The sequence below is a fragment of the Alosa sapidissima genome, chromosome 17 (assembly GCF_018492685.1).
Source record: "Alosa sapidissima isolate fAloSap1 chromosome 17, fAloSap1.pri, whole genome shotgun sequence".
NCBI classification, from domain to species: domain Eukaryota; kingdom Metazoa; phylum Chordata; class Actinopteri; order Clupeiformes; family Clupeidae; genus Alosa; species Alosa sapidissima.
Window position 1 is genome coordinate 32245629 of NC_055973.1, and position 25786 is coordinate 32271414.

The 25786-nt window shown below is 45.6% G+C and overlaps 2 protein-coding genes across 3 annotated transcripts in view; one reads left to right on the plus strand and one right to left on the minus strand.

Moving 5' to 3' along the window:
* The first annotated feature begins 1045 nt into the window (after positions 1 to 1045).
* arxa (aristaless related homeobox a) lies at positions 1046 to 8747 on the plus strand. Of its 2 annotated transcripts, none has more exons than XM_042067812.1 (5): positions 1046 to 1289; positions 1836 to 2355; positions 4057 to 4102; positions 5636 to 5961; positions 7220 to 8747. In XM_042067812.1, exons 1-5 carry the CDS (start codon positions 1103 to 1105, stop codon positions 7467 to 7469), a joined length of 1329 nt encoding a protein of 442 aa, XP_041923746.1. In that variant the 5' UTR covers positions 1046 to 1102; the 3' UTR covers positions 7470 to 8747. The 2 variants fall into 2 exon arrangements, with proteins under 2 accessions (XP_041923746.1, XP_041923747.1); XM_042067813.1 differs by having other exon boundaries at positions 7281 to 8747.
* A 3120-nt stretch (positions 8748 to 11867) lies between these two features.
* The window catches only part of pola1 (polymerase (DNA directed), alpha 1), a 113107-nt gene continuing 99188 nt past the window's right edge, over positions 11868 to 25786 (minus strand). Inside the window, exons 36-37 of the mRNA XM_042068202.1 lie at positions 23007 to 23103; positions 11868 to 13463 (exon numbers count right to left, since the gene is read on the minus strand). Coding sequence (XP_041924136.1) covers positions 13324 to 13463; positions 23007 to 23103 — 237 coding nt within the window. The 3' untranslated portion in view covers positions 11868 to 13323. The remainder of the gene's footprint in view (positions 13464 to 23006; positions 23104 to 25786) is intronic.

The window sequence follows — 25786 nt, forward strand, 5'->3', positions numbered from 1 at the left end:
AGCAGGTTAAATGGACTTTCATTTAAAATTACATTCTCAATCTATCTTCAGCCTAAGCGTGTCCTGCTACCTGCGGCATCACCAGGCTCCATTACCGCCGCCCTCACTTTTTAAGTCAATCATCTGAGGCTATCTGATCGCCACAACAATTTCGAAGAGGCCAGGCAATTAGTGTGCTAGGTGCGTTCGTGTGTGAGTGTGTGTGTGTGTGTGTGTGTGTTTCGTCAACGTGTGTGGGGAGAGTGATGTTTCATGGCGGATGGTTGGCTACAATAGGCCATGTGATATTTTCTGCATGTTTTTGTCTATAATTCATAGACAATTCTATTATACCTGCGTTTGGATGAATTGAGCGCCATACATTTCTAAACATGGGCAAACCACAGGTTTGCTAGTTTAATGGATGTAACATTCGGATATCTGCATCACGAAGCAGGAGAAAATAAAGATTTCATCACATTTTTGTACCTTTATTTATGATTCAATATATATATGAGAGTAAAATGACCTTATTTTCTCTACATGGTTAACTTATTTTTTCACATTTGGTATAGGCTACTTTTATGGGAATAATATAAATTAAATAGGATAGGCCTACTACTAATAACAATAAAAATGAAAATAATTATATTATTAATAATATTTACATAGCCTACTTTTATCTTATTCAAATAAAATATAAATAAATTGTAAAATATGTGATGTAAAGAAATGGCAATGGCAGATAGCGTTATATCCAATGGAATAAAACATTTTATTTCAGTAGGCTATAGAAAACCCCACTGGAGCATATGTGTTATTGAAGCTGGTGAATTTTAGTAGGAAAGTTTGAACGAAAGAATAGTTTAATGCTCCGCTTGGACAATCCTCTTTGGATTAGCTCGATTCGTGTAAATGAACCTTAATGTCAAAATACATAAAGATCGCCCTTTCCCCCCGGGAACCAATCAGATTGACGATACACGTCAATGTAACAGAATGGAGCACGCAGCTGTAGCAACTCACGGCATATGTTATTAGCGTCCGAGAGGGAGACAGAGCGAGCGAGACAAGCTTCTCACTCCTTCAAATACCCACTGCACCTGAGAAAAGAGAGACCAAAATGAGCAGTCCGTACCACGAAGACGTCCACGACAGAGGCGAGTGCAAAAGCAAATCGCCTACACTGCTCTCCTCGTACTGCATAGACAGTATCCTCGGGAGGAAAAGCCCGTGCAAAGTCAGACTGCTTGGAGCACAAAGTTTGCCAGCGCTGCCGTCGAGAGCGGAGAACGACCAAGGTGCTGAGGGTAAGATCGCAGAACTAATGGCACTACCTCAACAAGCCAATTCCAACGCTTTAAGACGCAAGGATCATGTCTTAGATTTTATGTTTCTATTGTAGAATAGCAAGATGTAGCGCGGTCGATTTATTTCCACAGATTTTAACAGCGTGACACGTTTTACAAGTTCTGACAGCTTACCAGCAGAATGGAAATGTCATCTACGAAGCTATCTTGCAGAGACCTCGAAATTGAAATATAGATTTAGTAGGCTACTGTATCAGTCTTCGTTTTTTTGTTGTTACGTGTCCACGAAAGCTTAAATGTTGCATGTGGAATATTACAGCCTATAGCTTTATTTATTTATTTATTTATTTATTTATTTATTAGGATTGCAGTAAAATAGTTGGAAATAAATTTTCCCATTACCAATATCATAGTCCTTGATCACAGAAAAAAACCCTACAAACTACAAACCATTAGCGATTTTTCTTTCCATATGGAATTTAGTTAGGCTATTTTGCATGGGATTCTTTTTGCTAAATATAATTCTAGACTATTCTTTTTATTCAGACATGCACCTGCCACCAAAACTACGCCGGCTATACGGTCCTGGGGGACGATACCTTGACACTTCCAGAGGTTATCATGACCACTCAGAGCGTGTCGAGAGAGAGCGGCTTTTGGACCAGGCCTGCGAAAATCTCAAAATCAACCAAGCCCCACAAGTCAGCATAAGCCGCAGCAAATCCTACAGAGAGAATGCGTCTTTCAGTCACAACGAGGAAGGGCAAGGTGCAGAGAACGGGTCCGAAGAGCTTGTGGAACTTAGCACGCTGAAGTTCGAAGAGGACGCTGTGAAAGAGGAGACGTGTGGAGACGCGGAACTCTCTCCGAAGGACGAAGAGAGTCTACAAAACGATGGGGATGTTAAAGATGGCGAGGACAGCGTTTGTTTGTCGGCGGGCAGTGACTCGGAGGAGGGGATGATGAAGAGAAAGCAGAGAAGATACAGGACTACCTTCACTAGCTACCAGCTCGAGGAGCTGGAGAGGGCCTTCCAGAAAACTCACTACCCAGATGTGTTTACAAGGTAGGCCCTACTTGAAAGGTGGACGCCAAATTGCGCTAGAACCGGCACAATATTATCAAACAATGAATCGACAATTGTTTTTCATCGAAATAATAACCGACTAATTTTCAGATTAGCTCTAAGAATGACGCAAACAGAAGCATAAATGCAGCACAAATGTGAAACAGGCCAATGTCGTGTCTATTATTTTCGTGTACAATATTCTATTGTATATAGTCCTATTTTAAGGGTATTATTTTAAGGGTATTATTTTAACTTTTTTTTTAAATTACACAACCTGAATTATGTGAGCAATTTATAGGCCTAGAAATTATTTTAGTAAACATCTTACGCGTATTTATACTACAGGCCGCATATGGAGGTGATAATTAAGTACAAAATGGTAATATAGAGTAAATTGATTTTACACATATGTAATGATATCATAGGCCTATATATAAAAGCACATTTTTGAATGGGCTTCTTGGACTCTCACTTGGGTTACTTGTTTTGGAGAAATCAGAGGCAGTGTAATATTCTACTGCACTACAACAATGCGCAGGAACAAAATATGTCATTCAACCCAAGCTCTTATGGAAGGGGAACAATAGCGCCAAATGTGCACTAACTCGTTTTATGTCAGACTATGTGTGCGGTATTGTCATGACTGATATTGATATGACCATCTTAGGGCCAATTAGTCGTTGTTCCTGTCATTTCATCATGTATCTCCTGACAGCCTTTTCCTATAACGAGGTTTCGAGACACTGTGGACAATGTCCTGACTTGCGAGGTTACTTTTGGAACAATAGTGTCACACACTAGTTCAGTGAGTGTGTAGCGTGTGAACACTAGTTCAGTGAGTATGTATGAGGAGTCGTGGCAGATACCCTGTTATTGTTATCTGAAAGGCTGCAGCCTTGCGTTTGTTAGTTGTAACACTGACGTTTACTGATTCACAATTTTTGTGTCTCACAATATTGAAAATGTGCGCCAAAACGCATGCCAAAAATGTATGTACACTGTTAAATGCAAGTATGCAATGAAATATGCAATGCAACTTGGCATTTGATGACAGCAGCATCTTTCTAACATCAATTGGGTGCAGCACAATAATTGGCCATGGTCTGAATACTCTAAGGTGTTTATGTTACCTTTAGCTATATGGACATAAACATGGTAAACATTTTAAGATTATATGATATGTCTAGACAGTTTTTGTTTTCAATCTGAACGAACAGGTGGTGCGTCTTATCGCGTTTCGGATAAGCAAATAATCCATATAATACCGGCGATACACTTTAGATAAGGCAGCTAATAGATGACAACACACCAAATTCCATTTTAACAAAATGTTCCGTGCACGTTGATCAAGTTCATTGGCGTTTTTTTAATCGATTCATTCGTAGCAGATTAATGCAATCAATTTGACAGGTATGCTTTCAGCAAACGCTTGATCGCTGTGTAAGAGTCATTACTCAAGCCATTATGTTGTTACAATGCGCCTGGAAAAAAGCCCCATGCACAAGTGCACCATTTAACAATATACACCATACTATTTCGATTATCATCAAATTACTGGCCACATTTACGCTTTTCAAATTTGCCCGGCACAATTTTCTGCCATTGTCAATGTAAAATTGCAAGATCTCAGTTAAAGGCGCGCGCGCGGAAACCTATTTTCTCTTTCTTATTCCTTCCCTCCGTTCTATTTCTTTACAGAGAGGAGCTCGCGATGCGGTTGGACCTGACGGAGGCACGCGTACAAGTAAGCAGTGCCTTGTTGCTGATGTTTGATTTGTTGCATAAAATCGGTAGGCATTGCAGCCCGTTGTTAACGACACTTAACTATTCAAATAAAGAACATCAGATAGCTGACGTATTGCGCACTTATTTTGTAAATTGTGGTCTGGAGTTAACATGACGTCTTTAAATGTCATGTTTATTAACGGACACTTCCCTTGTAAAGTTTTATCAGGGAGAACAAACATCCACCGGCAATGGATATTATCAGGAAATATCTTACAAGCACATACGAGAGTGAAAGTGTTTATTCCAAACTTTGTTAAATGGCCATAAATGCTGAAAAACTCTTTCCTGTTATCGAAAGTTATTACATACTATAAGGCGGACATTTTAGTGGCAATTACGCGGACGCCCCTGATTCATAAAAGCGCACTTAGCGTGAGAGCAAACATGGCTATTTCAGGGAGAAAATGGTGTTTGAATTCTCATCGCCGGAGCGAGGGAGAGGGAGAGGGAGGGGGGAGCCGGATAATGCTATTTGATTTCCCATTTTGTGATTGCAATAGACCAGCATTGATCCAATGCTTTGCACTTGGAGCGAATGAGAGACTATTAAAGGTGTTTGCCCCCTCCGCTCTGTCTGTTCACGGCGTGCTTTGCATGTTCAAGACCAACTCTCATAACCAGAGAGACAGTACAAACACATAAAACAACAGATGTCTGTTTGGGGCCGTAGGTGAACAAATCACTTAACGGGCTCAATCTGGAGGTGATAAAACTCATAAATTCCCCAGGGGCCATGCAATACAAAACAGCTTCAAACAGGGCAGCGCTTAAGCAAGTGTGTTTGGAGAGAGTAGGGAGGGGGGGTGGGTGTTAGAGGAGAGATATATCTCCATAGTCCCGAGTCCCTACTTACTGTCCTACTATTGACATTTTCTCCATTGTCAGTCCCTGCCTGCGGGCCATGCTTTTGGCCGTAGACCTACAAACTGCAGCAGTTTTGGATGGATGGGGGGTAGATCGTGGGAAAGTTAAATAGCCTTTGGAGGTCACATGCGGAATTTAATTTAAAGCGCATTAATTGTTAGTAGACTCTGTTTAGTTGTTATTTCCCGATCTTTTGTTAACATGGTTCTAAATTATTGCACCCTCGCCCGTTTTGGGGCTGTCTAAACCAGATTTTAATTAGCGATCTTAAGCTAACGGCCCAGAAGGGAGTGGGTTAGACCCTGTGTAATTACTGCTGACTTTCCGCCTATTTGTCACCTCATTAAACGGAGCCACAGATTGTGGGTAGACTACTGAGGCGAGGAACTTATGCTTCTGCTCCCAGATACATTTGGAATATTTATTCAAATATATGATTAAAAAATATCACCTCTTTTTAGAACTTTTATATAGTATGCAACATGTTGTTGTCCATTATGAATTACATTTAGCCTACCTAAAACCTACCCCTCATTTATGTATTAATAATAATTTATTATTATTTTGGCCTACTGTAAATGGCTAACATTATGCCTGACTAGCAACTCTGACTTGGTTTTCCCAGGTGTGGTTCCAGAACCGGCGGGCCAAGTGGAGAAAGCGCGAGAAAGCTGGGGTGCAGACCCACCCGCCCGGCCTCCCCTTCCCCGGACACCTGGCAGCAGCGCATCCCCTAAGCCACTACCTGGAGGGGGGGCCATTCCCACCACATCACCACCCCGCGCTGGAGTCGGCTTGGACGGCTGCTGCAGCGGCTGCCGCTGCCTTCCCCGGTTTGGCTCCGCCCCACAACGGCTCCGGCCTGCCCCCGGCCACGCCCCTCGGGTTGGGCACCTTCTTGGGCACAGCCATGTTTAGACATCCTGCTTTCATCGGGCCCACCTTTGGGAGGTAAGAACTTACATGTGTTTGCTTTGGTTATATGCCATTCACCATTCACAGGTATTTTTCCTCACTCATGTGAATAGGCCTACAGTTTATGTAACTTTTGCCCACTTGCAAGCCACCATATCCTAAATATTGAAAAACTCAATCTTGGAAACCTGTGCATTCATTTTGTCACCCATCTGATGTGGCATTTATTTACCGCTTCCAGTTCAATGCATTCAAAGGAAACTGCATTCGAATAGGGAAAATTCAGTTTTGAGTGAGTGTGGATGTGTGTTCCTGTGTACAGGAAGCTGCTACAGCAGTGTTCTTTGATATGCAAAATTAGATTATGGCAGCGAAGAAGCTAATTTGGCAAGTGGTTGATGCTGAGACACAAGCTGCTGGAGAAGGTGGCAATTTATTCCCAGGGCAGTGTTAAATGATTTTAAGCTCTAGATCAGAGAAAACATTACAAGTGCCAGCAACAGATCAACACCTGCTCACAGGACCAGGGAGCGGAAAGGGGTTTTTAAGCCAACCATACCAAATGTGGTAGGGTCACCACATTCGTGTAACATCTGATAACTGATCATATTAAAATTAAAATAAAATTCAAAGTAAAGAGAACAAGCTACAATTTCATTTCAGCTCTGCCAATTGATGACTGAATAGCACAAAATCGTCCTTATCTACAATGTCAAAAAGTGACAGACATCTCAGTATTGAAAACTTTTCAGTGTTTTGTGAAGGCATTATAATTCAAGCAACTCATTGCATTCTATTATTGTACAACTTTTTGGAACCCTACACCTCAAACCGACAAGTTATACTGAAGCTATAAATATATATTTTTAAAAAGTATTTAAGCTCCCTTTGTGTCTAATGCATTAAATATATTAATATTCAATATATTCTGTATGACATCCATCAAATGTTTTATATGAATATGTTATGCACATGGTGCTTCTGAGAGGTTGAGGGCTTTTTGAGGGGTGTTTTAATGTGTGGTCAAGGTGTTGTGGAACTGGAAAAAAATATTAGGGTAGGCAGTTTTACTATTATTTGATGTTTTACACAGGATATAGGACTACTTTCAACTGTTTCCTTTTTGACAATAATGTTCATTGTTACTGTTGAATGTCGGTTCGGACCAAAGCCTCTGCCCAGAGCCATAACCTTAACCATGGTGTGTGTGTTGTGCCCAGAGCCATAACCTTAACCATGGTGTGTGTGTGTGTGTGTGTGTGTGTGTGTGTGATGTGCTGTTGCCTGCCCCCAGACTCTTCTCCAGTATGGGTCCCCTGACTAGTGCTTCCACTGCGGCCGCTCTGCTCCGTCAGCCCGTCCCACCCGTGGACAGCCAGGTCCAGCCAGGCCCCGCCCTCCCCTCGGACCCATCATCTTCCCACGCGGCCGACCGACGGGCCTCCAGCATCGCAGCGCTCCGGCTCAAGGCCAAGGAGCACTCGGCCCAGCTGACGCAGCTCAACATCCTGCCGTCCGGCGCCGCGGGCAAGGAGGTGTGCTGAGCCGGGCCCCACGGACCGGACCGGACCTCTGCCACGCCTCGCTACCTACCCTCTTGCACCCTGCCGCCCCTCCCTCTTGCCCTTAAACCTCCTTCCAAACTAAAGCAAGACCAAATCCATAGAAACTCTAGCAACACTGAGCTGCAGTTGGCACTAGCTAGAGGCTGAGAGCTGCCAGCCTGCCATGGCATCCATCCTTCATCCGACCTCCACTGCCCACCCAACATACAGAGACCGCATACGGGCAGTCCACTCTCTGAACTGACCTCTCCTGGGGGGGGGGGGGGGGGGGGGGGGGGGGGGCAGGTTGTGGTGTGAACCTGTTGCCAGGGGAGACCTCTGGTTGGCCTGTGCAAATCCAGCACGCATGTCATGGCGAGAAGGGCCACCGGCCCCAGAACCCAGTTACCCATAATGCACCATCACCAACCAGCCCCCGCCCCCCAACACACATCTTTTATAACCCACCATAGACTTGAACATTTCCTGTTAGCAATGTACTTAGTGTGTGTGTTCACAAATACATCTAGCCTGATGAGACCTAGTGTTCAAACAGACCAGGAACCCTCAGGTCACGGGGGTGGGGGTGAGGTGGGGTGAGGAGGGGTGAGGAGTGTACTGCTACATGGGAGGTCATCTTAGTATGCCTCACCTCAGCAGGCAACAGGCTGACCTGTGCTCTTTGTTCACTGTGCACCAGAGGTCAATATACCAAAGGGAAACCCAGTCACCACGTCAGACTTTCTCCAGACTCTCTCCTCGGGCCTTAGTCAGTCGATCCATCATTATAGTTTAAGTCTCCACACCGACCTCTGTCCAACTGACCTGTCGAGCATTTGTGTAGGTTAAATACACTGTTTTTTGGACCTTTTTTTTTATTTTTAAAATCCCCAATTGGATTGATTATGCTATATTGCAATCCTATTTGACAAGACAGAGATGATGTGATGTTTAGAGTAAATACACAGCCTCACTCACGCAACTGTGATGAGCAAATGTACATAATAATGCAAAGTGGAAAGAAAAAAAGAAAGAAAAAAAATTAACAGAGTCTTGTATATTTGGAGAAAAAAAGTTTGAAAAAGATGCACTTGATGTAGTATTGTATGACTGTTTCTGAGTAGAAAAGCTCCTATGTTAATGAGATATTAGGTTTTTAGACTATAATTTATGTTCACTCTCTGCTCAAGAGCATTTTGATGGAGAAGAGAGGTTGCTTTATTGATAAGTGAGTGTAAATGACTCTGGCTTAGGCCTGATAAACTATAACTAAATAAAAACTGGTGACATAATTTTTTGATTGTTCCACAGTCTCTTGCACATTTATTCAGATAATGTTATTTGGGAAGCGATGCAGGCCAAATAAGGATGACATGATTTACTTCCTTATTTGTGGTACTCGTTTAGGCACTACTCTTGAAGCAGATCTTTTAAAATGGTAATAATAAAAACAGGTTCAGTAGCCAAGTTGAAATGAGATGCATAATTCTGACCATACTGTCATCACTCAATTGTATGAATTAGCCAGTATTTTATTTTATTTTTTTAAATATTAAACGTTCACCACAGGCTAATTTAAACATGTTGAGAGGTGTTTTAATGTTTGGTCCAGGCATAGTGAAATATTAGACATTTGCCACTTTATGTTTCAGCAAAGAAGCATTGTGGACGTTTGAAGATGCATTTTCTTCTGGAATGATGTAGCCTAGTTGCGTATTTACTTAAATACATTAGACCCTCTTTACATTTATAGCCTACTCTAAAGGAAATCAACTAAAATCAAGTAAGGTTAACAAAAGCCGTGTCATTATACTACGAAGCAATAGCAATCTTAAATCTGTCTATAGCGATACACCATTTAAGACTGTAGCCTATTAAAGGGAAGGATAGATAAGGTATAGTGTGCGTATTAGGCTGTGGTGGGGTGGCTATGAGGGACATTACAATCCAACATCAAAGTGGGGCAAATTTTGCTGTTGAATACAAGACATATTGGCAAACACACAAGAATTTCACAGCAATAGGACAGCGGAGCTCTTTGATGACCTTGAACGATAGCCTAAATAACACACCATATCCATGGAAGAGAGTCTGAACGTGTGAATACTACACACAAGCGACGGATTTCAATTATACAACCATTTTATTTGACAGTTAACAAAACATGCTTTCAAAACTCTTCAAGGCCCTAAATTGGTTTTAACAGCTGTAATGCCAACTCAGTTGCTGTGAGTTCTTTCTCATTAATGAAGTAACATCCAGTTTATCAGCAAGTCTTTCTTTCAGATACCCAATTTAATTCCCAAATCCTCTCCGTTGGAACTCACAGGAGAGGCGATGCCATTACCGCAATCAATGCGCTCCTTTCAACGCCGTCATTTTCCCCATTTGACCCGTCCATGGTGCTGAACCAAATCGCGTGAAATTACCTCCCGGATTAATTTTCTTCTTTATTGCTCAGTCCAATGAAAAGCTTTCTCTTTCCTTGTTTTACAACCGTTAATCCGTCTCGTTTCGACGCAGCACACAAGCAGGATCAAGGAGAAAGGAAATAAAGCGACTAAGGGGACGCACTGAGCTCTGGGTGTGAGCGCACACACACATTACACATCTGCACATTAAGCACGTAAACATCGTTCATTAAGGATAACCTACTCTTCAGACTTGCACCGAGACAATGTTAACGGTCACACGGCCGGCATTAAAATCTGTGGACTTCAGAGGGAGCAATATTAGCCTACAGAAAGCAATTTTCTCCCCACTGCCACAGCCCCTCAGTAGGTGAGCGCTGGGCACTCAATTTTGTTTCTTCCAAGGCCACTGGTGCGTGCTCCTGTTGGACGCTTATGAGATTTCACAGAATGTCTTAATCTCATTGTGAACTTTTTTTTCTAATGAATAGCAACTCAATTTGATCATAGCATCTGGGGAATGTCCTTCTCAATGGAGGATATGCGGGCCCTATAGGCCAAATTAAAAAGTAGACAACTTTGAGACGTAGGCCTAATCCCTTTCCTCTCACTGTTTAATGAATGGGAATCCAATAGTCATAGTTATCATAGCTAGGCCTATAACAATAAACGCAACGGTAGAAATGTAAATTCTGTGGACTAACCAATATTTCCCATTATATCCCACAATAGGTGGGCCTACAAGTTAAATATTACCCGTTCCGTATCTGTGTGCGGCAGCAGGAGCCACGTTTTAAAGACATAAAAAGAGCCCTGTGTGTTACTTCCAAATCCATCGCCTACTCAGTCCATGTTTGATTTCGATGTTGATTTCAAATTCTTCCGGCCTGTGCTTCGGCACACTGGGCAATCAAACCCCAGTTCCTCTCGGACACGGCTCGAGACAGGCGGAGCACCCGCTCTAAAGGCGCTTTGATGAGCCCCTCGCCTCGCTTTGGAGTCATATAGAGGAGAAATCACGGTGAAAAGGCTGAATAGTTCGCCACTGGCACTCGGTCCTCCTTTGCCTGGCCGTAATTCCCCCGTCTCTTTTACCCTCATCCAATTAGCTCGGTGTATTAAGCGGTTTATCATCTCATAGCCCCCCATTCAGGCGAACAAGGGGAGCACTTTGCAATAGGACCGCTTCTCCTTTTGACACCTCGGGTACTTACATATTCCACGACGCTATGAATAATGGGGGGAGAATAGGCCACTAATTCCCTCATCAAAGACTACCTTGTCCATCGCTTTGCTCAACACAACTATTCTGGTCAAAAAGACAGGCAATAAAGCTTAGCATAACAAAAACGATTTGTTCGTATTAGCTTAGTGCTGAAATGAATGCAAAGCCTTATTGCTATTGAGTGCTGTAGTTTGGAAACAGCCTCGCCCGCGTGATAATGCGCTGGCCGATTTCGAGGAATGTTGGGCATGAAATCCGAGAGTAGGCCTAATTGATAACTTAATCTTATAAAGTGCCAAAGGGAATTTAGTAGTCCATCTGAAGTTAAGTACAATACCAGCTCACAACCGACGAGATCTTAGGTACGTAGGCTACACAAGTAATAAATAAATAAAATATTTGAATACCCTACACAAGGCCTCTCTTTTGTCGCGACTCATTTTCGGCTTTTAAGTGGAGTCTTTCAAGGTGTGCGCCATTCGCCAGTCACCTTGTCTAACTCCTTAAGTCTGATATATTTTTTAGCGTTTATTTGACTAAATACATCAAAATACAGACTTTTCTGTAATAATCTACACTATCCACTAGTCTGGATGACACCAGCCACAATGCACTTACAGAATTGGTTGGGTTTGCCCAGGCTAAGTGACTTCCAAACACCAAATTACACACCAAGAGCGCTATAAAAATGTATTTTCTTGGAATGGGCACTCTAAAATGCATTCATTGCAGAAAAAAAGTGAATATTCAGAGAAACAGATACAATACTAACCATTTTTATTTAAGTTCATATATCAAAACATATTACACAATTTATCAACACAATCTGGTTACTACAGAATAAACAAAGACAAATCAGCGACATAAATGTAGAAATGGACAAAACATTGCAGACATTAAATGCACACGACATTAAAACCTCCTCCCACAAAAGCAACAAAGGGCTAACTTAACACACTTATACATGACATAGATATGACTTCAGACACCTGCTGGACCATAGAGACCACCCAAATGCCACCACCTCAATCCTCTCCAGCTAGTCACTCCTCTGCCTTTAGTCAAAAAGCCCAAAGGCATCAAACGAGACTCATTCAAACAAGGGTCCAATCACAGTAAAATTGGAAGAAACATCTCCAGAATCAAAGGCATTGTGGGTATTGTATGTGTCATTGGCTAATTGCTGGCCAGTGAATGGGACTGGGGTTGTAGTGGTAGTGGTGTGTGTGTGTGTGTGTGTGTGTGTGTGTGTGTGTGTGTGTGTGTGTGTGTGTGTGGGGGGGGGGGTTATGTGATGAGAGATGTCATTACAGGGCAGGGATCCACAGATCCCATCAAGCAGGCCCGCGAGCTCCAATCTGCCCGTAACTTAGTCGTGATTGATATTCCCTTGGACACTCCCGGGGTACGTAGGGGTGTGTGTGTGTGTGTAGGGGGGAAAGTGCATAGGGTTTTTTTTGTGACACGGGTGATGCGGAGGGGGTCCACCTGAGAGGGTCTTTATCCTCTCATGACGAGCCAGTTTCGCCAGGGAATCGTCGCCGATTAAAGAGAGACGGGTGAGAAGAACTAGACGGACGATGAGAACGTGGGGGGGGGGGGGGTCAAGGTGATTGATTTGGACTCAAATAGCCCAAGATGGCTGGAGATGTGGTCATTACGCACCCAGCCGCCATTAGAACATGACCTGCGACCCCCAAGCGTATTCACATGTGCCTCGTCCGAACGTGGTCATACTATGCAGTTCCTTAAATAACACAAAAGGAGAGGGTAATGCCACGGCTGGTTAATAGTCCACGGCACTCAAGGATGACCTAATTCAGATTAGATACTGGCCGAGAACTGGAGTCATTCTACTCAAACCTCATGGGGTCGGTTCTATAAAATGAAAGGGATTAAGGGAGGCTTTGTTGAGACGTTTCATCAATAAAAATAGCACCCAGTCCTTTAAATGGAAACTTTTTTTATAACTTTTGTTATATACATAGACAGAATTTTAAACCTGAGGTGACAGCACAAGAGTGGTGAGCTTTCTGATTTTTTGAGTCTCACCAGCATGAGGTAAAAGCAGGCTTGGGAGTCCAGACCCGCACATCAGGCCTGGTGCCCACACGTTTGGGAGAGAGAGGGAGGGAGGGACAGAGAGAAAGAGAGATAGAGGAAGAGAGAGATAGAGAGAGGGGGAGAGGGGGGGGGGAGGGGGAGAGACGCAGCGGTGCTACTTGAGAGCGGTGAAGGCCTGGAAGAGTTTGGCCAGGTTGACCTCCGAGTAGCTGCTGGAGGCGAGGGCGCGGTCCACCACGTCCTTTAGCTTCTTATACGCCTGACGCTCCAGCGCCCAGCGGCCCTTCGCTATCGCTGAAAACGACAAGGACGCCAGTGAGCAATATATGTAAACATGTACGATGCAGAGCATGCAAATATGTCACAGAACAGAACAGAACAGGAGACATTACGGCAAAATTATGTATCTCTTCACTTCATTTCACATTGAAATCCTGTACTAAGTGTACAGAGTTTTAGCTTAGTGCCTCTTAAAAATGTACAAATATATTTTTTTAAATGAGCAAAAATACCACTTAGGATGCAACAAACAGATTTGCACATTTCTGTGTTGGTTATGTTTATGCATGAATATGGCTGTGTTACATGAACGTAATATATTAGTATAAAATATTGACATTTGGTGGCAGCATATCAACAAGGCATCACAAAAGAAGTCATGATATATTGGCGTATCTACATTTTGTCCCACCCTGAATAGAGTTGGAGAGAAAGCAAGCGCATGCTCAATATCGAGCACATCTCAGAAATTGGGCTTTCGTGGTAGTTCCTCTCATCGGGACCAGGGATGGAGGGGAGAGAGAGTGGAGGAATCGATACAGATTTGGCGATAAGTGCGACGGCCGCAGGAAAGAGGCCCGGAAAGACCAAGACACAGCCGAGTGGTGCGGATGAACACGCGATGCCACTTGGCAGGGGGCCTCCGAGGCCAGGCACGCGGGTCGATACCCAGGGCCATCACACACGGGGAGGGCCATCAATTACAGAGCAGAGCTGATGGAGGAGCCGTAGGCCGCAGCTCGGAGTCAGCTGGCGTCGCGGCCGCTCATCACCTGCGAGAGCCCTGTCTGTCAGACTGGGTAATCGGCGAGAGCAGCAGCTCTGTTGGACTGGGTAATCGGCGAGAGCCCTGTCTGTCGGACTGGGTAATCTGCGAGAGTCCTGTCCGTCGGACTGGGTAATCGGCGAGAGTCCTGTCTGTCGGACTGGGTAATCTGCGTGAGTCCTGTCTGTCGGACTGGGTAATCTGCGAGAGCAGCAGCTCTGTCGGGGAGATCCAGGGCTAGAATTTGAGAGCTGAGGACACTGGTGCCACTGGTGGTGACGCCGCTAAACCCACTGATGTCAGCATTCAGGTCTCCCACTAACATCACATCACACTAGAGCATGACTTCCAATACTGCACACTACATCACATTACACTAGAGCAGTGGTCGCCAACCCGTCGGTCGCGATCGACCTGTAGATCTGTAGGACTTGCCCAGTAGATCTTTAGGACTGTAGGATCGACCTGTAGATCTGTAGGACTGTAGGATTGACCTGTAGATCTGTAGGACTGTAGGATCGACCTGTAGATCTGTAGGACTGTAGGATCGACCTGTAGATCTGTAGGACTGTAGGACTTGCCCAGTAGATCTGTAGGACTGTAGGACTTGCCCAGTAGATCTGTAGGACTGTAGGACTTGCCCAGTAGATCTTTAGGACTGTAGGACTTGCCCAGTAGATCTGTAGGACTGTAGGACTTGCCCAGTAGATCCCGAGAATAACAGGAAAAATACAGTCAGTCACCAAATTCCTGCTGGTCGCCAACGTTTACAGGGCATAAAAATCAGCGCAGAATTGTGGGTATAGCGCATGATTTATTCAAAACCCGCAAGCCATCATAATGCGAGAAATGCCTGCACATATTTTACAGCGCTGTCTGATAACGTTAATCTAATAATGGAGCGGCGTGAATGCGGGACCGGATGGACCAACATCTGACTTGAACCGAACATGCAGACGCGCACGCACGCACACACACACAGCATCACTTTGCAGGTATGCTCTCTCCTCTCCCTCTCGCAACAAGACTTGTCACCGCTGAAGTCAAATTATGTGCTTCTATATCAACTGCTAACTGACAGAAAAAGAAAACGAATGTTTAGTGATCAGGAACTGTCAGGAATTTGTTCTCTATTTGAAGAATGCAATCGATTACGTACAGTAGCCTACGTGCACAGACAGCTACAGACACGGAGCGCGTTGTAGGCCTTGGCCACATTACTTACGGTTACTTTCACTTCCTAGAGTGCGCATTCATTACGTCAAAGATGCTTCATACCAAAACAGCGATCAAACATTATCAAATTTATCATGACGTGTTGTCACAGACACTTAGCCTACTCCAATTAGAAAATCATATATAAAGACTATGTTAAGTGTTGTTATCTCATTGATGCCTGTAGCCTATAAGGGGGTGGAGGATGTATGGCGTTGATTGATTTTTGACCTGATACATTTGCCTAAATAAAAGACCTTAAATTGGAAGTATTTTAGCTTTGATTCTCTTTTGACGCTTCATGGTAGATCTTGACTTTGTTCAGGGCGAGGTTAGGGATCTTGAGCTCATAAAGGTTGGTGACCACTGCAATAGAGCATGACTTCCAATGCTGCATACAGCAGTCCTGCCCAAAATCACAAAACATGGAACTTCTTCAGAAGAGACCCATAACATCTGGTGGTCTGATAGTAGCGTAGTGTGACTGAACACTACTGTATCAACCGGAACCAAAACACAAGCGTGCTTTTTGACAAAACTATAAACATAAGCCTGCATACAAGGGATCTGTCTTGGCTACCAACCCATCTTGATGAGACAGTCCCTGTGTGCAGCCTGGAGGCATATATTGTATGTATCCTGCATTGTATTGCTTGTTAACGTCATCAAACAGGTGAGGGTAAAAATTAAAATGGCTTCTTTGGTAACAAATCCACTCTGGGGGCAAAAAGAAGTTTTGTTGTGTGCAGCACACCATGTCACAAAACAAGACACAAAACAAGACACAAAACAACACACAAAAGACAACAGACAACTGACTTGTAGGACACCACCAGTGACACCACTATGTGACACCACCATGTTGAGGGTTTGCAGGATTTGATGGATATCATAATCCCTTCCAAGTCCCTCTCTCTACAGCAGGGCGATGGCTTATCTTCCCGTCTGACCCTGCCCTCCACATCATTGCTACGCTATTGCGATCTCATGCTCTTTATCTCTCGCTGGTTCTTGTCAAATGGGTGCATTAGCAGGTGTGCCGCCTGAGTGGAGCGAGGCTGACCACCCTGTGGATAACAAGGGTTAATCCTGCAAGCGCGAGGAAGAAGGGAGATGGATCTCTCTTGGGACAGAAGGCCGCACACCAGCAGCATACCCACAGCAGCATCGGCAACCATTACCAAGTGTTTTACCTCCAGCGAAAGGGAGACGGGTGAGGATAGTGAGCGAGTGAAAGAGAGAGAGAACACACTGAACAGTACCTTGTGTAACAGAGGAGGGGGGGTGGGGGGACTATTTACCTGAGGGGGGAGGGGGGAGGTGGATGGGGGAAGGAAAGGAGAAAAAAGATGATGCATGATCAAGCGAAAGCAATCATGTCATCATTTTTGAAAGGAGGGAGAAAATAATTCTTCCACCCCCCACCCCTCTCCTGCTAGTCTTCTTCACTCCTTTTCTCCCCTCAATCACGGTGTGTGGAATGGATAAGAGAGCAACTTAAAAGCCACGCAGGTTGTCAGAGACCTCGCTTCCGCCCGTGGCCCTGCAGGGGTCGTATTTAAAATAAATAGCATTCCTAAAACTGCCATAGAACATGAGAAAGTGTGTGTGTGTGTGTGTGTGTGTGTGTGTGTGTGTGTGTGAGAGAGAGAGTATGTATGTATGAATGGGGGGTTATTGGACCGGAGTACAATAGATGCACTGGAGGTAGACGACACATGAAAGAGACAGAAAGCAAGAAAGCCCAGACGAGGAGAAGACAAGAGAAAGAAAGCGAGAAGGAAAATGATGAGTGGAGGGGACCTCGCCAAGATCGCCGGCTCTCCTCGCCCTGCGGCGGACCTCGCCAAGATCGCCGGCTCTCCTCGCCCTGCGGTGCGTGTGCTCTGCCACTGCTAGAGAGAGTGGATCAGCCTCCGTGGGCTCTAACTAGGTGTAAATACAATAACAAGCATGTAATTAAGTGAGCATGATGAAGTTAATGGAGATCATACATTCCATTTGGGCTTCTTATGAATATTCTATTAGATGTTATCAGGCAGCTGGAATAGCTGTTAATTTAATCATCACTCGGAGCGGAGAAAAGTTCTTTGTGCGAGTGTAATTGCACAGAATGAATAATTGATTTGACAATCGTACCCGCAGATTTTCCATCAGCTCTGGAGCTGGCAGTGTGTGTGTGTGTGTGTGTGGGGGGGGGGGGTATATATGTGTGTGTCAGAGTGAGTGTGTGTCTCATGTCTTGTGTGTGTGTGTGTGTGTGTGTGTGTGTGTGTGTGTGTGTGTGTGTGTGTGTGTGTGTGTGGGTGGGGGGGGGGGGGGGGGTGATCAGGAAGGGGAGGGCAAGCATATTCCACCATGAAGAGGTGGAAGAGCTAGCTGGCAAATTGAGCATTATCCCTACACTGATAAAGGACAATTTTTATTTTATAAATGCGAGGAAATTACATTACTGTGTGTGCGTAATCACACTGCCCACACTTGAGGAACTCAGAAAGAGCCAGAGAGAGAGAACGAGAGAGAGAGAGAGAGAGAGGTGGAGAGAGAGAGAGAGGTGGAGAGAGAACGAGAGAGAGAGAGCAAGAGAGAGAGAGAGGTGGAGAGAGAACGAGAGAGAGAGAGTACAAGAGAGAGTGAGAGCGAGAGAGAGGTGGAGAGAGAGCGAGAGAGGTAGAGAGAGAGAGAGGTAGAGCGAGAGAGGTAGAGAGAGAGAGAGAGAGAGGTGGAGAGAGAGTGAGAGAGGTAGAGAGAGAGAGGTGGAGAGAGAGTGTGTGCAGAGTGGAAGAGTTAAAGGGTATGACTAAAAAGGCGAGCGATGAATTGCTCTTCATGAAAGAATGAAATCAGAGTTCAACATGATTTGGAAGTCATTGATATGGGATATCTAATTTTTCAAAAGGGAAAGAAAATGTTTTATTATGGAAGGACTCCCACAGGGGCTGAAATTGCCTCCACATTTAACTCAGTGGCTGCAATCAGGCGGTGGACCGCAGTCTACATGTAGATCAGATCCACAGCCTGCATCTAATCTCTCGCTTTACACACATACCGGCGTGCACACACACACACACACACACACACACACACACAAATGAGCACCCCGTGTGTACAGTGTATACACTCACACAGTGAGTTTAGGTGATTCTGGCTTCTTTTTATTTTTTGTACGAAGACAAGCCCACTGCGACTGTTGATGAGGGCAGTAAATATGAAGCTGCGACTCTTGATGGCCAGTTGTGAGGAGCTCTGATGTCCTCCCTGGCAGAGAGAGAGAGAGAGAGAGACGAGCAGGCCTGAGAGCCAATCATACGGCTCAATATCCTGCCAGTAGGCGCAGGCTATACGATGCAGCTCTGGAAGTCTGCAGGCGAAAACAAACGGAGGAGATGAATGGAGATCAGCGCTTTGACTCGCTTCCAGAAACTTCTAATGGTGGGAATGGCTGCCTTCCAGGGCCTCTATACGGGGACGCCGTGAGGAGAGGACGGAGGGGGGGAGGGAGATAAAGAGGGGAGAGGTGGGCGTTATAACTCCTCAGAGCCTGGAGCATTTCTTGCACTAGTAGCAGGCAAGAGGGTGAACAGTACAGATAGATACAAAGCTGCCCGTTCCGAGGGCAATTCCACCATTAGACATTGACTGGACATACAAACCAATCATGCGTTCACCACACACCATTTCACAACCTCCTCATTACTTCAACACTCTGACTGAGATCCACAGCCTTCAAAACACCCCCTGCTGGACAGTACAGAGAAGCGCAGCCAACACCTTGATGCGGTCACTCCACCTCAGTCTCCAGCGCTGAGTAATCGTAACACCTCTCCGGACTTAACTCCATCAGGCCGACGTCATTTATTTTCCACGACCACTGCTCACCCCTCCAGGCCCTCCTGTTGAACCCTGTGGCTAGCGCCAAGCAACCCCCCCTGCCCCCTGCCCCCCCCCCGTAACCTCCTGGCCAGCACGTCCAGCGGCCCACTCTCGCCTCATCTTCCATCGCTGCGGCACCGCAGTTATCTAAAGCGCCACAATAACAGCGGAGCAGACAGAATAGGACGGGAGTGGAGCGGAGAGGAGGGGTGGTGCTGGTGCTGGTGGAGGGGGGAGAGATTGGTTTTTCTATTGTGTGGCCGGGGTCTGGCATAATGCCCACTTTAAAAGCAATTCCTCGCTCATCAGACAGACAGAAAATCTGCCAGATACGACACTAAACGTCCCTGAGTGGAGTTGGGGTTGGGGTTGGGGGGGGGTGGTGTATGGTGCAGAGCGAGTTTGGTAGAATTATGGGGAGTGGGGTGGGGTAGGGTATGCGTTTGTGACTCTGCACCAATTCTACAAAAGTGTGTGTGTATATATACACACGTTTGTCTGTGTGTATTGGGAGTGTGTTTGAAACTCGTAAGTTTTTTTTTTTTAACCACGCAGTCTTCTATTGTACGCGTTTTACTCTCCGTCTCCTTATTGTCGTCCGAGTTCTTCTGTGGGCTTTCACTGTTAGCTGGTACACTGAGCATGGCAGATAGCGAATCACTAGTCACACAACGCGACACAATAAAAACTCAAAACAGCACCACCACCACCACCAACACTGCTGTGAGGGGTTAAACACACTTGATTGTTTCACAATGAGGACTATTGATTACATCAAATCATAAGTGTTTATGCAACAGTACCAAAACAGTAGCCTTCACAAACAAAGTAAGTGTGTGTAAGTGTGTGTCAGTGTGTGTGTGTGTCTATGGTCAAGAACATCAACCTGAATCAAGAGGACCCGAAACTCAGAGGCTGGAACATTCTCTGCGGACCACCAGGACGGACGCCTCAACGGTTTCCACATCCACACTACCTCCCGTGTGTGTGTGCCACTCAAACGTGCTACTCCACAGTTGAGCACGGGGGTACGATATATAAAAAAAAAAAAAAAACATTCACGGAGGCTGGCCAGGTTGTGCTGTGAAGACCCAGAGAAGGTGAAGGCAAGAACAGGCAAAGGAGGCAGCCACACAACATGATGCCTCAGTCAAGCCAGTAGATGTCCAGCCGCGCGCGGGTCATCCCTGGGGTCTAAATGAACCCAAGGAAACCTCCGGGCAGCAGAGGCGTGAACGGCTAAAACGCGCTCTTGCAATTTCCACCGCTGAACAGCCGTATCCCTGCAGTCGGTAATGCAGTAATGCGTGGCATCATGGCGGCAGACGAGGGGGCGTGCGGGGGGATAAGCACCTTTGAGGCTATACTTTACCTCTCTGTGTAGGATGCACAGCCACCACGGAGCGGCTAATCCCACACCAATAACTTACAATGCTGTTATCCCAGTCTGAGACCTGCTGGACTGACAGGGTGTGTGTGCGTGTGCGCGTGCGTGTGTGCGCGTGCGTGCGTGCGTGGAAGCAAGTGAGTGAGTGAGCGAGCGAGTGAGTGAGAGAAGTAGAGAAAGAGTGAGAGTGAATATATGTGAAAGAGTGAGTGTCTGTGTGTGTGTGTGTGATGTTAACTTGGGTGTGTTAGAGCCCATTCATGTAATGTCAAAACGTCATGAAGATGGCCTGGTTTGGAGCTATTCAGAGTACACCCACCCTCCTTGGAAATCTTTTGTCATCACTAACAAAATCAACCAAATATCAATTCTTAACAAACAAACAAAAATATATATATTTTTAAATACTTGATTTCTTGAAAGGTCGCATAAATCATCTGGGCTGATAAGGCAGCGGCACAGCAGTCAGAAAAAAATAAAATAAATAATAATAATAAAAAAAAAAACAACAATCGCAAATTACTGACGGAATCAACAAAAGAAAAAGTAAAGAAATAAAACATTCAGAAGGAAAAGCCAAGTCTATAATCATGTTAGCACCCAAACTCCCCGCCACCCCCTCCAGCCCTTCCTGTGTTGAGTGGTCATCTATTGATTACACATTATATTTATCTTCGCCTTCTTCAGCCTCGTCGGCCACAACTGGCACGGTCCAGGAGGAAAAAAAAAAAAAGAAATATATCAGCCTAGTCCAAGAGGTCCTTTTTAATCAAGTGACATCAATCAAAGAGGATTGTGGGTAAGGAGCCGCCGGCCGCCAATGGCTCAGGCACAAGCGGCGCTCAGGACGGATCCCCCTTCAGACCGGGGCCCAGGGGCGAAATATATGCTCCATGTCCTATTATTTATGAAGGGCTATCCTTTTGCCTTCTCGCCAATTACTGGCCCTATCATTTTCCAAAATCTAAAAACTGTTTTCAATCAACACAGCCAACGCTATTACTGAGTGCTCACTGGCCAAGAGGAGGCTTCTCTCCCGCTCTCTTTCGCTCGCCCGCTCGCTCACTCTCTTCGGCTCCCTCAAACTGATTGGAGCGCTTTGCATTCCGCGCCGTTCCGTGATTGAATCCGTCGCTTGAATTAGGGCTGTCGACTCGAGGAGCTGAACATCCTTAACCCAACCCCCCCCCCCCCCCACCACCGCCCCCACCACTGCCGCTGCCACCACCATCACCACCACCAACACACACCTCATGCGTCTTGTGTGTGTGCTTGTGCATGTGTTGGCAAAGGAATGGATGCTTATTTAATGCATGTTGTGAGCCTCCTTTTGTGTGTGTGTACATTAGCATGAGTGTGTGTGTGACACTTCCTGTTTTGGTACATTATCCATTGCTGTAAAATGAGCGGGCCTGCGCATACAGACGGCATGCAAGTATATGCAACGCGTGCACAGAGGCCCCCTATATACACCGGGGATACGGATACTATGCTGCGAATAGTAGTGAATACTATATATCATTTATTCCACTGCTTGGTTGAATATCCCATTGTCCTACATCATTTAGAACGACCATTAACCGTATGTTATTTGCACACCTATGAAGTAGATCCATTTTTTTGGCCGTATCACACTTGTATATTAATTCGCCGACCTCGTTGTGAAGTTTAAATGAACTGTCACGTTGCATCCGAGCTGTAAAATGCAGACGTTCAGAACATTGCAACATTGTAGCATATGATGGAGGTGGCTTTTAGCTAGATGGATGACAGCAGGCTAAGTAAAATAGCGATGTTTCAAAGCTAAAGTTCATCAGAATTTTGGTATACGCCCGCTTGACAACGGGAGATAGAACTAACGACTGGCCTTTGGCCGTAGCAACCATCCATTTAGAACTAGTAACGGCAGTTTGTCCTGCAAGTTGAGAAATTAGTTGATATAATGGAGCAATGACGAGGGGTAAATATCATTTCTTTGTCAGTCGTCCGTTCATTCCTTCGGTCTTCCTTAGTATGCGAACATCCCAGCCCCACCGTTTGACAACGCACGAAGGAAACGAGGAGAGTGGAACTAAGATGGAGGACTCAAGGACGTGCATGAGAAATTAAACGAGCAAAAAGACACATCACGAGGCAAGCGTGGCGGTGCAGAGTGGCGCTGAATTTAAAACGTCAACCGTTCGTTTTCAGAATTATCCACTTAATATTTTAGGATGTGACGAACACTGAAACCGCAGATACAGAGTTGGCGGATATGGGGGTTCCACGAATATGAGGGAAAATATATTGAGTGTTCGTGAGTGTGTGTGTGTCTCACCTCTGTCTTCTGATGTGAGGACCTTGTTGAAGGCGTAATCCCAATCAAAGATGAACCTGTAGAAGCTCAGCTGGTTGTACAGGGCCTTCTCAGAATACTGTAGAAAGAAACACACACACACACACACACACACACACACACACACAATTAGTACTTTCACAGCCTATTACTACAATCACCTCTATCAAGGTGTCAACTGCTGTCGTACATGCTGAACATGGCTGCTTGGGCAAGAATTTGGCCAATATTGACTTACACCATTATAGTAATTGCCCTGGTTTCTCGGGTAGTTTGGTATGAATGGGACCTGCTACTGAAGGTTGTCTGAATCAAGCCTCTTGGGGAACTCTCGTCACACAAAGGCATTACCATGACAATCCCATTCAGCGCACACTCACCCCCGAGTCGCCCGCAAAGCAGAAAGGCAGGAGTGTCCGTAATTATACCTACTCAATGCTCGCCCCAGTTTCCACATATTCATTGGACACCCCTCCCCCCCCCCCCCAACTAGCAATGGTAACATAATTTAAGGTGCTTCTTGAAAACAATGGAACTGCGATGGCTCTGTTTGGGTGGTGAAGGATTTAAGCCCAAGAAGCTCTGTCGAGATGGAGACAACGGGCCGGTGCTTGAGGCGAACGCCCTGAAGGAGCCAGGGAGATGCCTACAGTGTCCCAGTGAAGATCTCCCGTCACAACAGGTTTACCAGGAGAACTTCACAAGCCCGCAAGATATCAGTAATCGTAAAGAGTGCAAGCACACACATTATATGTACACATATTGCTTGTTATTTCCGATAGTGTAAAGAACAATTTATTTTTGTGTATGACGCACTACACAAATAAAATAGCCTCGTCTTGAAGATAATAATGGGTAGGGGAACATCTCAAAGCAACTTAACAGAAAACTGCTGGATGCAAGAAAGGATACGGATTCTACAGATGTTCACATCTGGAATGACATTAACCATTAGCGCTAAGTTCAATACAGCAACACAGTATGTTGCAGCACGACAGTGGGAGTCACTCTGATGAGGGAGAAAAAGTACCAACCACCAACGAACACAGCACAGAAAGCAAGAAAAATCAATTAACTATATCAGTGGTGCTGTACACCATTGTGTGTGTGTGTGTGTGTGTGTGTGTGTGTGTGTGTGTCAGAGGGTGTTTTTATTCCTCCCCCCTCTGAAGAAAACGAGGGCCTGGAACATAATGAGATTGCCGCGATTCAATCAGGAGAAGCAAGAGAATCACCTGCGTTAATTACAGGGCTGCAGACAGGTAGCGCTCGGCGACGCTTTAACTCCGACACAGCCCGAGCCAAACACCACCACGGCTGTCAGCCCAAAGTTGGGAGTCGCATAACCTGCACAATTGCTTCGTTGGGTACGATCTTACCCCTAGTCTGCCTCTATCTCTCACACACACACACACACACACACACACATCTCCACCTACTGCAGCTTGAGCGAGAAACAATCCGTTTGGTTTGTAAATTCGGTGGGCTAATTACCACTAGGCACCAACGGGCTTGCCAGGAGACCAGGTCGCGCATGCACAACAGAGAAAAAGAGAGAGGGGGGGGGCGATGACGACTGAGAAGAGGGTGGGAGGGAAAGAGAAAGGGAGCAAGAGAGTGATATGGTAGAGAGAGAGAGAGAGAGAGGAGGACTGAAGAGACAGACATGGTGATGGGAGATCAGCTTTGAAATTACCTCCTTCATAATAGTTTGTTTTGATAAGACTTTGTGTGTGGAGCTGATGAACAACAGTTGCTGTCAATTTGATTAGCTATTATACTTTTATGTTAATTGCCATTATTGGGCCGCAGTTCCTCCCGTGTCACCATAGAAGCGAGGCGATGCTGTGTGCACAGAGCGGGGGAGGCGTGTGTGTGTGTGTTACAGAGTGAGTGTGTGTGTGTGTGTGTGTGTGTGTGTGTGTGAGAGAGAAAGTCTCTTCACCAGACAGGCTTTTAATTGCCCTCCACAGCTTCCGCTGAGCCGGGCAGCTGTTGACCCATAATGCACTAGCTGGTCAACAACCCTGCTTGTCGATTCAGCAATGCGCCCATAATGGAGCAATTGCCATCGCCAACACAAGAGAGATCTGGCACACACACAGATAGAGAGACAGGAGGACACACGCGCACACGCGCACGCACACACACACACAGATAGAGAGACAGGAGGACACACGTGCACGCGCACGCACACACACACACACGTATATACACACGCACGCGTATACACACACACGCACACGCACGCGCACGCGCATATACGCACACACACACATGTATATACACACGCACGCGTATATACGCGCACACGCACGCGCACACGCACGCACGCACGCACGCACGCACGCGTATATACGCACACACACACACACATGTATATACACACGCACGCGTATATACGCGCACACACACACACACACGTATATACACACGCACGCGTATATACGCACACGCACATACGCACACACACACACACACACACACATGTATATACACACGCACGCGTATATACGCACACACACACACGCACGAACGAACATACATACATACGAACGCACGCGCATACACACAGCGCCTGCACAACATATCAACAAACACTTAGTGCGGACTGGGTTGCAGTGTTTGTGATGGTGTCATAGGCGTAACGTTTGGGTTGCAGTGTTTGTGATGGTGTCATAGGCGTAACGTTTGGGTTGCAGTGTTTGTGATGGTGTCATCCTTAGTCACGTTTGGGTTAAGGGACAATATGTTGGCAATGA